This window comes from Salvelinus alpinus, chromosome 11, assembly GCF_045679555.1.
Source record: "Salvelinus alpinus chromosome 11, SLU_Salpinus.1, whole genome shotgun sequence".
Lineage (NCBI taxonomy): Eukaryota > Metazoa > Chordata > Actinopteri > Salmoniformes > Salmonidae > Salvelinus > Salvelinus alpinus.
In genome coordinates this window covers 1,464,237-1,482,005 of record NC_092096.1, presented here as the reverse complement: position 1 = coordinate 1,482,005, position 17,769 = coordinate 1,464,237, and the positions used below count along the sequence as shown (strand labels likewise).

The 17,769-nt window shown below is 42.0% G+C and overlaps 1 protein-coding gene across 2 annotated transcripts in view; it reads left to right on the top strand.

Annotated features, from left to right (window-relative positions):
• The window catches only part of LOC139533459 (xylosyl- and glucuronyltransferase LARGE1-like), a 113,009-nt gene extending 95,657 nt beyond the window's left edge, over nucleotides 1-17,352 (top strand). For both annotated transcript variants that reach the window (XM_071331490.1, XM_071331489.1), the window contains exons 3-6: nucleotides 2,332-2,654; nucleotides 11,002-11,084; nucleotides 15,142-15,265; nucleotides 17,131-17,352. In XM_071331490.1, the coding sequence (XP_071187591.1) occupies nucleotides 2,332-2,654; nucleotides 11,002-11,084; nucleotides 15,142-15,265; nucleotides 17,131-17,337 (737 nt within the window). In that variant the 3' untranslated portion in view covers nucleotides 17,338-17,352. The remainder of the gene's footprint in view (nucleotides 1-2,331; nucleotides 2,655-11,001; nucleotides 11,085-15,141; nucleotides 15,266-17,130) is intronic.
• The last annotated feature ends 417 nt before the right edge of the window (nucleotides 17,353-17,769 follow it).

The following is a 17,769-nucleotide window of genomic DNA, read 5'->3' as shown; positions in this document are numbered from 1 at the left end:
TGATATATATACTAAACACTGATGCTAGGCTGATAGATATACTAAACACTATTCACTGATGCTAGGCTGATAGATACACTAATCACTGATGCTAGGCTGATATATACTAAACACTGATGCTAGGCTGATAGATATACTAAACACTAATCACTGATTCTAGGCTGATGGATATACTAAACACTAATCACTAATGCTAGGCTGATAGATATACTAAACACTAATCACTAATGCTAGGCTGATAGATATACTAAACACTAATCACTGATTCTAGGCTGATGGATATACTAAACACTAATCACTAATGCTAGGCTGATAGATATACTAAACACTAATCACTGATACTAGGCTGATAGATATACTAAACACTGATGCTAGGCTGATAGATATACTAATCACTGATACTAGGCTGATAGATATACTAAACACTAATCACTGATGCTAGGCTGATATATATACTAAACACTAATCACTGATGCTAGGCTGATATATATACTAATCACTAATCACTGATGCTAGGCTGATATATATACTAAACACTAATCACTGATGCTAGGCTGATATATATACTAATCACTAATCACTGATGCTAGGCTGATAGATATACTAAACACTAATCACTGATGCTAGGCTGATATATATACTAAACACTAATCACTGATGCTAGGCTGATATATATACTAAACACTAATCACTGATGCTAGGCTGATAGATATACTAAACACTAATCACTGATGCTAGGCTGATATATATACTAATCACTAATCACTGATGCTAGGCTGATAGATATACTAAACACTAATCACTGATGCTAGGCTGATATATATACTAAACACTAATCACTGATGCTAGGCTGATATATATACTAAACACTAATCACTGATGCTAGGCTGATATATATACTAAACACTAATCACTGATGCAAGGCTGATATATATACTAAACACTAATCACTGATGCTAGGCTGATAGATATACTAAACACTATTCACTGATGCTAGGCTGATAGATACACTAATCACTGATGCTAGGCTGATATATATACTAAACACTGATGCTAGGCTGATAGATATACTAAACACTATTCACTGATGCTAGGCTGATAGATACACTAATCACTGATGCTAGGCTGATATATACTAAACACTGATGCTAGGCTGATAGATATACTAAACACTAATCACTGATTCTAGGCTGATGGATATACTAAACACTAATCACTAATGCTAGGCTGATAGATATACTAAACACTAATCACTAATGCTAGGCTGATAGATATACTAAACACTGATGCTAGGCTGATAGATATACTAAACACTAATGCTAGGCTGATAGATATGCTAAACACTAATCACTGATGCTAGGCTGATAGATATACTAAACACTGATGCTAGGCTGATAGATATGCTAAACACTAATCACTGATACTAGGCTGATAGATATACTAAACACTAATCACTGATGCTAGGCTGATATATATACTAAACACTAATCACTGATGCTAGGCTGATATATATACTAATCACTAATCACTGATGCTAGGCTGATATATATACTAAACACTAATCACTGATGCTAGGCTGATATATATACTAATCACTAATCACTGATGCTAGGCTGATAGATATACTAAACACTAATCACTGATGCTAGGCTGATATATATACTAAACACTAATCACTGATGCTAGGCTGATATATATACTAAACACTAATCACTGATGCTAGGCTGATAGATATACTAAACACTAATCACTGATGCTAGGCTGATATATATACTAAACACTAATCACTGATGCTAGGCTGATAGATATACTAAACACTAATCACTGATGCTAGGCTGATAGATATACTAAACACTAATCAATGATGCTAGGCTGATAGATATACTAAACCCTAATCACTGATGCTAGGCTGATAGATATACTAAATCACTGACATTACTCCTCGTCTCAAGTGCTTCTTCTTCAGTCGTAGTGCTCTGGTTTCATCTTTCCTCATATCATATACAGCGATGTCAGTGATTCATATTGATTTACAGAGAGAAGTTGAGTTGAAGTTGAGAATCCTGCTGAGTCTATACCCTGAAGTGATGATATCCTGCTGCTAGGCTTGTACCAAGTCTGACTGAGCTTTAGCCAGCTGAAGATCAGTTGGCTTGAACACATACAGATCTGGGGCCAGGCGAATGGCTTATTGCAGTGGTCTTAAACTCGTGGCTTACGAGCCGCAACTGGCCAGTGAGCTGATTTAACGTGGCCCTCAGTTATCTTAATGAATGTGGCACTATTGGTTCTGATCAACTTCCTGTTTCTCTTTCTCCTCCCCCTCTACAGTGAAGCCCCTCCCCCTGTCGCCCCTGTTGCCTCAGCTGTCCACGTTGACGGCCAGGGGCGGGGCCTTGGGAGGGGGTGTGTCTAGGGAGGCGTTGGAGCTGAGGGTCCGTGAGGTCGAAGAGGAGAACCAGCTTCTTCGCCGTGAACTCAGCCGACCTCCCCGGAGCCCCGCTGGCCGTGCTCCACATCACACCAATCACCGCGGCAACCAGAGCAAGACTCACTCGGAGGAGGGAACAGGAGACAACGAGGCGGGGCTTAAAGCTGGCTCCCCGGGCAACAGGTCAGACTGTGTGCAGCAGCCAGCAGTAGACAAGTGTGAGGTGAGTTACACTAGGAGGAGATAAGACTGGTAGACTAGTGTGAGGTGAGTTACACTAGGAGGTAATAAGATAAGACTGGTAGACTAGTGTCAGGTGAGTTACACTAGGAGGTAATAAGATAAGACTGGTAGACTAGTGTCAGGTGAGTTACACTAGGAGGAGATAAGATAATACTGGTAGTCTAGTGTCAGGTGAGTTACACTAGGAGGAGATAAGATAAGATAAGACTGGTAGACTAGTGTCAGGTGAGTTACACTAGGAGGTAATAAGATAAGACTGGTAGACTAGTGTCAGGTGAGTTACACTAGGAGGTAATAAGATAAGATAAGACTGGTAGACTAGTGTCAGGTGAGTTACACTAGGAGGAGATAAGATAAGATAAGACTGGTAGACTAGTGTCAGGTGAGAGTAATACTGGTAGACTAGTGTCAGGTGAGTTACACTCGGAGGAAATAAGATAAGATAAGACTGGTAGACTAGTGTCAGGTGAGAGTAATACTGGTAGACTAGTGTCAGGTGAGTTACACTGGGAGGAAATAAGATAAGACTGGTAGACTAGTGTCAGGTGAGTTACACTAGGAGGAGATAAGATAAGATAAGACTGGTAGACTAGTGTCAGGTGAGTTACACTAGGAGGTAATAAGATAAGACTGGTAGACTAGTGTCAGGTGAGTTACACTAGGAGGAGATAAGATAATACTGGTAGTCTAGTGTCAGGTGAGTTACACTAGGAGGAGATAAGATAAGATAAGACTGGTAGACTAGTGTCAGGTGAGTTACACTAGGAGGAGATAAGATAAGACTGGTAGACTAGTGTCAGGTGAGTTACACTAGGAGGTAATAAGATAAGATAAGACTGGTAGACTAGTGTCAGGTGAGTTACACTAGGAGGAGATAAGATAAGACTGGTAGACTAGTGTCAGGTGAGAGTAATACTGGTAGACTAGTGTCAGGTGAGTTACACTCGGAGGAAATAAGATAAGATAAGACTGGTAGACTAGTGTCAGGTGAGTTACACTAGGAGGAAATAAGATAAGACTGGTAGACTAGTGTCAGGTGAGTTACACTAGGAGGTAATAAGATAAGACTGGTAGACTAGTGTCAGGTGAGTTACACTAAGAGGAGATAAGATAAGATAAGACTGGTAGACTAGTGTCAGGTGAGTTACACTAGGAGGAAATACGATGAGATAAGACTGGTAGACTAGTGTCAGGTGAGTTACACTAGGAGGTAATAAGATAAGACTGGTAGACTAGTGTCAGGTGAGTTACACTAGGAGGAAATACGATGAGATAAGACTGGTAGCCTAGTGTCAGGTGAGTTACACTAGGAGGTAATAAGATAAGACTGGTAGACTAGTGTCAGGTGAATTACACTAGGAGGAAATAAGATAAGACTGGTAGACTAGTGTCAGGTGAGTTACACTAGGAGGTAATAAGATAAGACTGGTAGACTAGTGTCAGGTGAGTTACACTAGAAGGAAATAAGACTGGTAGACTAGTATCAGGTGAGTTACACTAGGAGGTAATAAGATAAGATAAGACTGGTAGACTAGTGTCAGGTGAGTTACACTAGGAGGTAATAAGATAATATAAGACTGGTAGACTAGTGTCAGGTGAGTTACACTAGGAGGAGATAAGATAAGATAAGACTGGTAGACTAGTATCAGGTGAGTTACACTAGAAGGAGATAAGATAAGATAAGACTGGTAGACTAGTGTCAGGTGAGTTACACTCGGAGGAGATAAGATAAGACTGGTAGACTAGTGTCAGGTGAGTTACACTAGGAGGAGATAAGATAAGACTGGTAGACTAGTGTCAGGTGAGTTACACTAGGAGGAGATAAGATAAGACTGGTAGACTAGTGTGAGGTGAGTTACACTAGGAGGAGATAAGATAAGACTGGTAGACTAGTGTCAGGTGAGTTACACTAGGAGGAGATAAGATAAGACTGGTAGACTAGTGTCAGGTGAGTTACACTGGGAGGAAATAAGACTGGTAGACTAGTGTCAGGTGAGTTACACTAGGAGGAGATAAGATAAGACTGGTAGACTAGTATCAGGTGAGTTACACTAGGAGGAGATAAGATAAGACTGGTAGACTAGTGTCAGGTGAGTTACACTAGGAGGAAATAAGATAAGATAAGACTGGTAGACTAGTGTCAGGTGAGTTACACTAGGAGGAGATAAGATAAGACTGGTAGACTAGTGTCAGGTGAGTTACACTAGGAGGAGATAAGATAAGACTGGTAGACTAGTGTCAGGTGAGTTACACTAGGAGGAAATAAGATAAGATAAGACTGGTAGACTAGTGTCAGGTGAGTTACACTAGGAGGAGATAAGATAAGACTGGTAGACTAGTGTCAGGTGAGTTACACTAGGAGGAAATAAGATAAGATAAGACTGGTAGACTAGTATCAGGTGAGTTACACTAGGTGGTAATAAGATAAGATAAGACTGGTAGACTAGTGTGAGGTGAGTTACACTAGGAGGTAATAAGATACGATAAGACTGGTAGATTAGTATCAGGTGAGTTACACTAGGAGGCGATAAGATAAGACTGGTAGACTAGTATCAGGTGAGTTACACTAGGAGGTAATAAGATAAGATAAGACTGGTAGATTAGTATCAGGTGAGTTACACTAGGAGGAGATAAGATAAGACTGGTAGACTAGTGTCAGGTGAGTTACACTAGGAGGTAATAAGATAAGATAAGACTGGTAGACTAGTGTCAGGTGAGTTACACTAGGAGGTAATAAGATAAGACTGGTAGACTAGTGTCAGGTGAGTTACACTAGGAGGTAATAAGATAAGACTGGTAGACTAGTATCAGGTGAGTTACACTAGGAGGGGATAAGATAATACTGGTAGACTAGTATCAGGTGAGTTACACTAGGAGGATATAAGATAAGACTGGTAGACTAGTGTCAGGTGAGTTACACTAGGAGGTAATAAGATAAGATAAGACTGGTAGACTAGTGTCAGGTGAGTTACACTAGGAGGTAATAAGATAAGACTGGTAGACTAGTGTCAGGTGAGTTACACTAGGAGGTAGTAAGACTGGTAGACTAGTGTCAGGTGAGTTACAGTAGGAGGAAATAAGATAAGACTGGTAGACTAGTGTCAGGTGAGTTACACTAGGAGGAGATAAGATAAGATAAGACCGTATGTTTAGTGTGTTTACCCCTCCTGTGTAATACTGTGGTGTTTAAGCCTCCTACAGGTGATCCTGACAGTACTGTGTTTGCAGTGGGTAACAGAGTAATACTGTGGTGTTTAACCCTCCTACAGGTGATCCTGACAGTACTGTGGTTGCAGTGGGTAACAGAGTAATACTGTGGTGTTTAACCCTCCTACAGGTGATCCTGACAGTACTGTGCCTGCAGTGGGTAACAGAGTAATACTGTGGTGTTTACCCCTCCTACAGGTGATCCTGACAGTACTGTGGCAGTGGGTAACAGAGTAATACTGTGGTGTTTAACCCTCCTACAGCAGATCCTGACAGTACTGTGGACATGGATATTGATTCTCTACCAGCTAGAGCAATGCACCAGTAACCTCCAGCACTGCATGTAGTCCATTCACTTTATACCTTCACTTAACGTCATCCAAACATCACCTTTCTATTTGATATATACAGTAATCTACTTTTTTATTGTAATTAGTCATTTACCAGAGGCAACTTACAGTAGTGAGTGCATATACATTTTCATACTGGTTAGTCTTGGGGAAAAAATTGTCAAAGACTCCAGCCACCCTAGTCATAGACTGTTCTCTCTGCTATCGCACGGCAAGCGGTACCGGAGCGCCACGTCTAGGACCAAAAGGCTCCTTAACAGCTTCTTATTCAGCCATAAGACTCCTGAATAATTAATCAAATAGCTACCCAGACTATTTACATTGACCCCCCCCTTGTGTTTTTACACTGCTGCTACTCACTGTTTATTATCTATGCATAGTCACTCTACAAATGACCTTGACTAACCTGTACCCCCGCACATTGAATCGGTACCCCCTGTATATAGACTTGTTATTGTTATGTAAATGTATTGTGTTACTTTTGATTTGATTAGATTTTTTAAACTTTAGTTAATTTAGTAAATATTTTACCAACTCTATTTCTTGAACTGCTTTGTTGGTTAAGGGATTGTAAGTAAGCAATTCACGGTAAGGTTGTATTCGGCGCATGTGACAAATACAATTTGATTTTAATTAAAGCCTGGTCGTATTAAATGTCTGGTCGTATTAAATGTCTGGGCATATTAAACCTGGTCATATTAAAGGTCTGGTCATATTAAAGCCTGGTCGTATTAAAGGTCTGGTCGTATTAAAGGTCTGGTCGTATTAAAGCCTGGTCGTATTAAAGGTCTGGTCGTATTAAAGCCTGGTCGTATTAAAGGTCTGGTCGTATTAAAGGTCTGGTCGTATTAAAGGTCTGGTCGTATTAAAGGTCTGGTCGTATTAAAGGTCTGGTCGTATTGAAGGTCTGGTCATATTAAAGGTCTGGTCGTATTGAAGGTCTGGTCATATTAAAGGTCTGGTCGTATTAAAGGTCTGGTCGTATTAAAGGTCTGGTCGTATTAAAGGTTTGGTCGTATTAAAGGTCTGGTCGTATTAAAGGTCTGGTCGTATTAAAGCCTGGTCGTATTAAAGCCTGGTCGTATTAAAGGTTTGGTCATATTAAAGCCTGGTCATATTAAAGCCTGATCCTATTAAAGCCTGGTCGTATTAAAGCCTGGTCATATTAAAGGTCTGGTCGTATTAAAGGTCTGGTCGTATTGAAGGTCTGGTCATATTAAAGGTCTGGTCGTATTAAAGGTCTGGTCGTATTAAAGGTCTGGTCGTATTAAAGGTCTGGTCGTATTAAAGGTCTGGTCGTATTAAAGCCTGGTCGTATTAAAGGTTTGGTCATATTAAAGCCTGGTCATATTAAAGCCTGATCCTATTAAAGCCTGGTCGTATTAAAGCCTGGTCATATTAAAGGTCTGGTCGTATTAAAATCTGGTCGTATTAAAGGTCTGGTCGTATTAAAGGTCTGGTCGTATTAAAGGTCTGGTCGTATTAAAGCCTGGTCATATTAAAGGACTGGTCGTATTAAAGCCTGGTCATATTAAAGGACTGGTCGTATTAAAAGTCTGGTCGTATTAAAGCCTGGTCGTATTAAAGCCTGGTCATATTAAAGCCTGGTCGTATTAAAGCCTGGTCGTATTAAAGCCTGGTCATATTAAAGGTCTGGTCGTATTAAAGCCTGGTCGTATTAAAGGTCTGGTCGTATTAAAGGTCTGGTCGTATTAAAGGTCTGGTCGTATTAAAGGTCTGGTCGTATTAAAGGTCTGGTCGTATTAAAGGTCTGGTCGTATTGGACTAACAGTGTGTGTCTCTAGAGAAGACCATAGATAATGGACTAACAGTGTGTGTCTCTAGAGAAGACCATAGATAATGGACTAACAGTGTGTGTCTCTAGAGAAGACCATAGATAATGGACTAACAGTGTGTGTCTCTAGAGAAGACCATAGATAATGGACTAACAGTGTGTGTCTCTAGAGAAGACCATAGATAATGTACTAACAGTGTGTGTCTCTAGAGAAGACCATAGATAATGGACTAACAGGGTGTGTCTCTAGAGAAGACCATAGATAATGGACTAACAGTGTGTGTCTCTAGAGAAGACCATAGATAATGTACTAACAGTGTGTGTCTCTAGAGAAGACCATAGATAATGGACTAACAGTGTGTGTCTCTAGAGAAGACCATAGATAATGGACTAACAGTGTGTGTCTCTAGAGAAGACCATAGATAATGGACTAACAGGGTGTGTTTCTAGAGAAGACCACAGATAATGGACTAACAGTGTGTGTTTGTAGAGAAGACCATAGATAATGGACTAACAGTGTGTGTTTGTAGAGAAGACCATAGATAATGGACTAACAGTGTGTGTCTCTAGAGAAGACCATAGATAATGGACTAACAGTGTGTGTCTCTAGAGAAGACCATAGATAATGGACTAACAGTGTGTGTCTCTAGAGAAGACCATAGATAATGGACTAACAGTGTGTGTCTCTAGAGAAGACCAGAGATGTTTTATTTATTTGAGAGATGAGACTATGAGGAACCTGTTTGAGTCACTCCTTCTCCCAGCTTTACAACAACCCTCTGATTGGGTGACACCCTACTACAGGCATTTAGAGAGGAGAGATGGAATACATTATTTGAGAAGAGAGGAGAGATGGAAGAAAGGATTTGAGAAGAGAGGAGAGATGGAAGAAAGGCTTTGAGAAGAGAGGAGAGATGCTGGAACAGGCTGTATGAAAGAGGAGGTCAAATAAATGACAATTGGGGTCAAAGGTCAAAATTTGGCGTAATTCGGGTCAGGCTGTTGAAACTCTTCTCTCACATCAGTAGAAGAGACTGAAATGGACTTAAGCAGGATTCATATAGGAGTCATATAAGGTTTGCCAAATATACGAATCTTCCAATTCAACTCAACAGGACAACAGGAGCGGTGCTGTGCATTTAGACTCCCTGTTGATGTGTTTGTTGTTCCTCAGTCACTCGGTCGCGTCGTTACCATTGTTTTTACCGTTCTATCGTCTCAGCAGCATATTGTAGACTGATGCCCGGTCATTATGAACAGGGATTATGATGGTTTGATATAAATGACACTACAGTGGCCTGGAAATACGTTGACATTTGCTAAAGTAGGCAAATAATTAGTCGGAAACAACTTTGCCGTCATTGTGATTCTTTCAAATGTACTTTAGAGAGACAGTCCGTTAGTCCATTATCAATGTTGTCATTAGCTAGCAAAGTTTTTAAAAATGTCTAACGATGCTAATGTTAGCTAGCAAAGCTTGTTAAAAATGGCTAACGATGCTAATGTTAGCTAGCAAAGCTTGTTAAAAATGGCTAACGATGCTAATGTTAGCTAGCAAAGTTTGTTAAAAATGGCTAACGATGCTAATGTTAGCTAGCAAAGCTTGTTAAAAATGGCTAACGATGCTAATGTTAGCTAGCAAAGTTTGTTAAAAATGGCTAACGATGCTAATGTTAGCTAGCTAAGTTACTGTTGTCCCCGCGATCTTAGTTAGCTGGCTAACGTTATACTGGGTCTAAAGTCAATCTGGCGTCATCACAACGATGACAAAAAGTTTTCCTACTAAGGATTTGACTCCTTGTATCTCCCAAGCAACCCTGTAATGCACTTTTGTTTAAATCTTCATCAGCGTCAAGACAATAGCATCGAGGACAACACTCAGTCAGGCATCAGTCCTGAAACGAATGTTCAATACTGTGACCCAAATGTACAACCCCCATGCTGTACATAAAGGGGTTTTAGCCTCGTGCTAACGTTGAACTTTCCAAGACTGGATTGGTTCCTAGAGGACAGTAGATGAATAACCCTGGGCTTGATCTAGTTATTGGTAAAATCACATACTGTATTCTTCCCCTGGTGCTACTATAGTGGGTTCTAATGTGGGATTTAGTCTTGATGGGGGATAAACACTATTCCCTCTGAAATAATGACCTCAACTAAATGGTGCTTAGTGTTCAGAGACGTGTGATAAGGGGTTCTGTTACTGCTACAAGCAGAGTACACATCATGTTGGACTTTGTAGAAAATTATGTAATGGAAAATAATGTTCTTTCCCCTCTCTCTCTTTCTCTCATCCTCTCTCTCTCTTTCTCTCATCCTCTCATCCTCTCTCTCTCTTTCTCTTTCTCTCATCCTCTCTCTCTCTCTCTCTCTCTCTCTCTCTCTCTCTCTCTCTCTCTCTCTCTCTCTCTCTCTCTCTCTCTCTCTCTCTCTCTCTCTCTCTCTCTCTCTCTCTCTACCTCTCTCTCTCTACCTCTCTCTCTCTACCTCTCTCTATCTCTCTCTCTACCTCTCTCTATCTCTCTTTCTTTCTCTCTCTTTCTTTCTCTCTCTATCTCTTTCTCTTTCTTTCTCTCTCTCTCTCTCTCTCTCTTTCTTCATCTCTCTCTCTCTATCTCTCTCTCTTTCTCTTTCTCTCTCTCTCTCTCTCTCTCTCTCTCTCTCTCTCTCTCTCTCTCTCTCTTTCTTTCTCTCTCTCTCCCTCTCTCCCCCCCTCTCTCCCTCTCTCTCTCTCTCTATCTGTCTCTCTCCCTCTATCTGTCTCCCCCTCGATCCCTCTCTATCTCTCTATCTGTCTCTCCCTCGATCCCTCTCTATCTCTCATCCTCTCTCTCTCTCCCTCTCTCTCTCTCCCCCACTGTATCTCTCTCTCCCCCGCTGTCTCTCTTCCGATCTCTCTCTCTCTACCTCGATCTCTCTCTCTCTGTCTCCCCCGCTGTCTCTCTCTTCCGTTCTCTCTCTCTCTCTCCTCTCAGACCATTCACGTGGCCATCGTGTGTGCCGGGTACAACGCCAGTCGTGATGTGGTGACACTCGTCAAGTCTGTCCTTTTTCACAGGTAGGTACAAACACAGCTGGGCCTGTCTGCAGCCCTCTCAGCAGTCTGTATATGCTGCCGCCTACTCTCGGTTGCATGGCAACGCCACCACCTCCGTGAACCCCCTAGCTGTGTGTGTGTGTGTGTGTGTGTGTGTGTGTGTGTGTGTGTGTGTGTGTGTGTGTGTGTGTGTGTGTGTGTGTGTGTGTGTGTGTGTGTGTGTGTGTGTGTGTGTGTGTGTGTGTGTGTGTGTGTGTGAGAGAGCGAGAGATTTTTATTGTAAATAAGAACAGAATACGTTGCTAAACACCTCTACATTAATAACCTCAACGGGATGGGTGTCCCTAAACCGGTACGGTTGTTGCTAATGTGACTAGAATGACGTTGTATACTACAGCCAACTTTCCGGGACATGGACATGTCTTATATTGGCAGAAAGCTTAAATTCTTGTTAATCTAACTGCAGTGTCCAATTTACAGTAGCTATTACTGTGAAAAAGTACCGTGCTATTGTTTGAGGAGAGGGCACAACAACAAAACATTTTTATCACGGCAACTGGTTTGATACATTCACCTCTGAAGGTAAATAATGTACTTACATTCAGTAATCTTGATCTGATTTGTCATCCTGAGGGTCCCAGATATAAAATGTAGCACAGCTTTGTTGTTCAAATGTAGCACCATTTTTATGTTCAAATGTAGGAACTGGGTTGTACAGTTTGATATATGAGTTAGAGAACTAACGTCCGTTATGATGTATGAGTTACAGCAGTAATGTGAGTTATGATTCGAGTGTCGTCCGTTTCGGGAAAATAATTGCGTAACTGATTCTGTGGATCAGACACATTGTTATTCTGTAGATCAGACACATTGTTATTCTGTAGATCAGACACATTGTTATTCTGTAGATCAGACACATTGTTATTCTGTAGATCAGACACATTGTTATTCTGTAGATCAGACACATTGTTATTCTGTGTGGATCAGACACATTGTTATTCTGTAGATCAGACACATTGTTATTCTGTAGATCAGACACATTGTTATTCTGTAGATCAGACACATTGTTATTCTGTAGATCAGACACATTGTTATTCTGTAGATCAGACACATTGTTATTCTGTAGATCAGACACATTGTTATTCTGTGGATCAGACACATTGTTATTCTGTAGATCAGACACATTGTTATTCTGTAGATCAGACACATTGTTATTCTGTAGATCAGACACATTGTTATTCTGTAGATCAGACACATTGTTATTCTGTAGATCAGACACATTGTTATTCTGTAGATCAGACACATTGTTATTCTGTGTGGATCAGACACATTGTTATTCTGTAGTTCAGACACATTGTTATTCTGTAGATCAGACACATTGTTATTCTGTAGATCAGACACATTGTTATTCTGTAGATCAGACACATTGTTATTCTGTGTGGATCAGACACATTGTTATTCTGTGTAGATCAGACACATTGTTATTCTGTGGGGATCAGCCACATTGTTATTCTGTAGATCAGACACATTGTTATTCTGTAGATCAGACACATTGTTATTCTGTAGATCAGACACATTGTTATTCTGTAGATCAGACACATTGTTATTCTGTGTGGATCAGACACATTGTTATTCTGTAGTTCAGACACATTGTTATTCTGTAGATCAGACACATTGTTATTCTGTAGATCAGACACATTGTTATTCTGTAGATCAGACACATTGTTATTCTGTAGATCAGACACATTGTTATTCTGTAGATCAGACACATTGTTATTCTGTAGATCAGACACATTGTTATTCTGTAGATCAGACACATTGTTATTCTGTAGATCAGACACATTGTTATTCTGTGTGGATCAGACACATTGTTATTCTGTGTAGATCAGACACATTGTTATTCTGTAGATCAGACACATTGTTATTCTGTAGATCAGACACATTGTTATTCTGTAGATCAGACACATTGTTATTCTGTAGATCAGACACATTGTTATTCTGTAGATCAGACACATTGTTATTCTGTAGATCAGACACATTGTTATTCTGTAGATCAGACACATTGTTATTCTGTAGATCAGACACATTGTTATTCTGTAGATCAGACACATTGTTATTCTGTAGATCAGACACATTGTTATTCTGTGTGGATCAGACACGATCAGACACATTGTTATTGTTATTCTGTGTGGATCAGACACATTGTTATTCTGTAGATCAGACACATTGTTATTCTGTGTGGATCAGACACATTGTTATTCTGTAGATGTTTGAAGAATATTCTGAATGGAATGGATTATAGACGAGGAGTTTATCCTGTCATCCCTGGTGTATGTCATCCTGGGTCTAGACATTGTATTACATCCCAGGGATGGAATTCTGTTTGACAGCCCAGAGCAGAGACCGAGGCAAGACCAAACACTGGCTGTGATTCTGTCTGACAGCCTATAGCAGAGACCCGAGGCAAGACCAAACACTGGCTGTGATTCTGTCTGACAGCCTATAGCAGAGACCGAGGCAAGACCAAACACTGGCTGTGATTCTGTCTGACAGCCTATAGCAGAGACCGAGGCAAGACCAAACACTGGATGTGATTCTGTCTGACAGCCCAGAGCAGAGACCGAAGCAAGACCATACACTGGCTGTGATTCTGTTTGACAGCCCAGAGCAGAGACCGAGGCAAGACCAAACACTGGCTCTGATTCTGTCTGACAGCCCAGAGCAGAGACCGAGGCAAGACCAAACACTGGCTGTGATTCTGTTTGACAGCCCAGAGCAGAGACCGAGGCAAGACCAAACACTGGCTGTGATTCTGTCTGACAGCCTATAGCAGAGACCGAGGCAAGACCAAACACTGGCTGTGATTCTGTTTGACAGCCCAGAGCAGAGACCGAGGCAAGACCAAACACTGGCTGTGATTCTGTTTGACAGCCCAGAGCAGAGACCGAGGCAAGACCAAACACTGGCTGTGATTCTGTTTGACAGCCCAGAGCAGAGACCGAGGCAAGACCAAACACTGGCTGTGATTCTTTTTGACAGCCCAGAGCAGAGACCGAGGCAAGACCAAACACTGGCTGTGATTCTGTTTGACAGCCCAGAGCAGAGACCGAGGCAAGACCAAACACTGGCTGTGATTCTGTTTGACAGCTTCAACAGAACCATAGGAAACACCTACTGAACATAACGTGCACAAGCCCTTACAATAAGCAATACCGGACAAGGACATGATGGGGAACAGAGGGTTAAATACACAACATGTAATTGATGGGCTTGAAACCAGGTGTGTGGGAAAACAAGACAAAACAAATGGAAAATGAACGGTGGATCGGCGATGGCTAGAAGACCGGTGACATCGACCTCCGAACGTCGCAAGGAGAGGGACCGACTTTGGCGGAAGTCGTGACAGCGTGTGTGTTTCTCCTCTCTCAAGCTCTCACAGCTCAATACACAGACTGTCAGCCTTGTAGATGTAGACTTGTTATCTGATCAGATATATCATGTTATAGACGTGTTATCTGAGTAGATATATCATGTTATAGACTTGTTATCTGATCAGATATATCATGTTATAGACGTGTTACCTGAGCAGATATATCATGTTATAGACGTGTTATCTGACTGCCAGCAACATATTTATCATGTTTATAGACATGTTTAGTATTCCTTTGATTGAATCAGAGAAACGGTGTGTGGACACAGCTTGAAACTGACCAATTCCTCTTGATCACAGTGATGTATGCAGCCAGTAGTTAGTAGGAGGATTACTGTATATAATCTCCCTAATTGACATGTTATTCTGTGTGTTTATATTCAGAGGTTTCATGTTATTCTGTGTGTTTATATCCAGAGGTTTCATGTTGTTTTCAATTTCTACTTCAAAGTATTGCGCTTCTGCTCTGAGTCTCACCATCTCCCTCCCTCCTTTTTGTGTGTGTGTGTGTGTGTGTGTGTGTGTGTGTGTGTGTGTGTGTGTGTGTGTGTGTGTGTGTGTGTGTGTGTGTGTGTGTGTGTGTGTGTGTGTGTGTGTGTGTGTGTGTGTGTGTGTGTGTGTGTGTGTGTGCGTGTTGTCTTTTTGCAGGCGAAACCCTCTCCACTTCCACATCATAACAGACTCTACTGCCCAGCAGATCCTAGCGTCCCTGTTCCATACCTGGATGGTCCCTGCTGTCAGGGTCGACTTCTACGACGCAGACGAACTCAAGGTGAGACACACACGTCAACAGCTCACTTCACAAAACAACTACTCCTTCTGTGATCATCATTAGAGAGATTCTGCACCTCGCCTTTCTCCAACTCAACAAGACTGTCTGGTTCGTGTCTGTTTACACCTGAGGTATCATGGTTCCTCAACAAGACTGTCTGGTTCGTGTCTGTTAACACCTGAGGTATCATGGTTCCTCAACAAGACTGTCTGGTTCGTGTCTGTTAACACCTGAGGTATCATGGTTCCTCAACAAGACTGTCTGGTTCGTGTCTGTTAATACCTGAGGTATCATGGTTCCTCATCAAGACTGTCTGGTTCGTGTCTGTTAACACCTGAGGTGTCATGGTTCCTCAACAAGACTGTCTGGTTTGTGTCTGTTAATACCTGAGGTATCATGGTTCCTCAACAAGACTGTCTGGTTCGTGTCTGTTAATATCTGAGGTATCATGGTTCCTCGTCAAGACTGTCTGGTTCGTGTCTGTTAACCCCTGAGGTATCATGGTTCCTCAACAAGACTGTCTGGTTAGTGTCTGTTAACACCTGAGGTATCATGGTTCCTCAACAAGACTGTCTGGTTCGTGTCTGTTAACACCTGAGGTATCATGGTTCCTCAACAAGACTGTCTGGTTCGTGTCTGTTAACACCTGAGGTATCATGGTTCCTCAACAAGACTGTCTGGTTCGTGTCTGTTAACACCTGAGGTATCATGGTTCCTCAACAAGACTGTCTGGTTCGTGTCTGTTAATACCTGAGGTGTCATGGTTCCTCAACAAGACTGTCTGGTTCGTGTCTGTTAACACCTGAGGTATCATGGTTCCTCAACAAGACTGTCTGGTTCGTGTCTGTTAATACCTGAGGTATCATGGTTCCTCAACAAGACTGTCTGGTGTGTGTCCGTTAACACCTGAGGTATCATGGTTCCTCAACAAGACTGTCTGGTTCGTGTCTGTTAACACCTGAGGTATCATGGTTCCTCAACAAGACTGTCTGGTTCGTGTCTGTTAACACCTGAGGTATCATGGTTCCTCAACAAGACTGTCTGGTTCGTGTCTGTTAACACCTGAGGTATCATGGTTCCTCAACAAGACTGTCTGGTTCGTGTCTGTTAACACCTGAGGTATCATGGTTCCTCAACAAGACTGTCTGGTTCGTGTCTGTTAACACCTGAGGTATCATGGTTCCTCTACAAGACTGTCTGGTTAGTCTCTGTTAACACCTGAGGTATCATGGTTCCTCAACAAGACTGTCTGGTTCGTGTCTGTTAATACCTGAGGTATCATGGTTCCTCAACAAGACTGTCTGGTTAGTGTCTGTTAACACCTGAGGTATCATGGTTCCTTAACAAGACTGTCTGGTTCGTGTCTGTTAATACCTGAGGTATCATGGTTCCTCAACAAGACTGTCTGGTTAGTGTCTGTTAACACCTGAGGTATCATGGTTCCTCAACAAGACTGTCTGGTTAGTGTCTGTTAACACCTGAGGTATCATGGTTCCTCAACAAGACTGTCTGGTTAGTGTCTGTTAACACCTGATGTATCATGGTTCCTCAACAAGACTGTCTGGTTAGTGTCTGTTAACACCTGAGGTATCATGGTTCCTCAACAAGACTGTCTGGTTAGTGTCTGTTAACACCTGAGGTATCATGGTTCCTCAACAAGACTGTCTGGTTCGTGTCTGTTAATACCTGAGGTATCATGGTTCCTCAACAAGACTGTCTGGTTAGTGTCTGTTAACACCTGAGGTATCATGGTTCCTCAACAAGACTGTCTGGTTCGTGTCTGTTAACACCTGAGGTGACATGGTTCCTCAACAAGACTATCTGGTTCGTGTCTGTTAACCCTCTACCTCCTTCTCTTCTGTCAGGCTGAGGTGTCATGGATCCCCAACAAGCACTACTCAGGTATCTACGGTCTGATGAAGCTGGTGCTCACCAAGACCTTACCCCCGGACCTGCAGAAAGTCATCGTCCTGGACACGGATATCACCTTCGCTACGGACATCGCTGAGCTCTGGGCCGTCTTCCACAAGTTCAAAGGTGAGGCTACCTCATCGTTTCCTGTTGGGGTGTAATTGTGCTTCCTGTTGCTTCTGCTAAGGGGGTTGTATTCATTAGGACCCACTAGCAAAACTAAAATGAGTGTTTCTTATTGGACAAGGTCAGTTAGTCCCTCCCTGTTTCAAGTAAGTTTTCTTCTGTTTGGGAAAGGGGGATACCTAGTCAGTTGTCCAACTGAATGTATTCAACTGAAATGTGTCTTCTGCATTTAACCCACAAACACCTCTGAATCAGAGAGGTGCGGAGGTCTGCCTTAGTCAACATCCACGTCTTCGGCGCCCGGGGAACAGTGGGTTAACTGCCTTGCTCAGGGCCCGGGGAACAGTGGGTTAACTGCCTTGCTCAGGGCCCGGGGAACAGTGGGTTAACTGCCTTGCTCAGGGCCCGGGGAACAGTGGGTTAACTGCCTTGCTCAGGGCCCGGGGAACAGTGGGTTAACTGCCTTG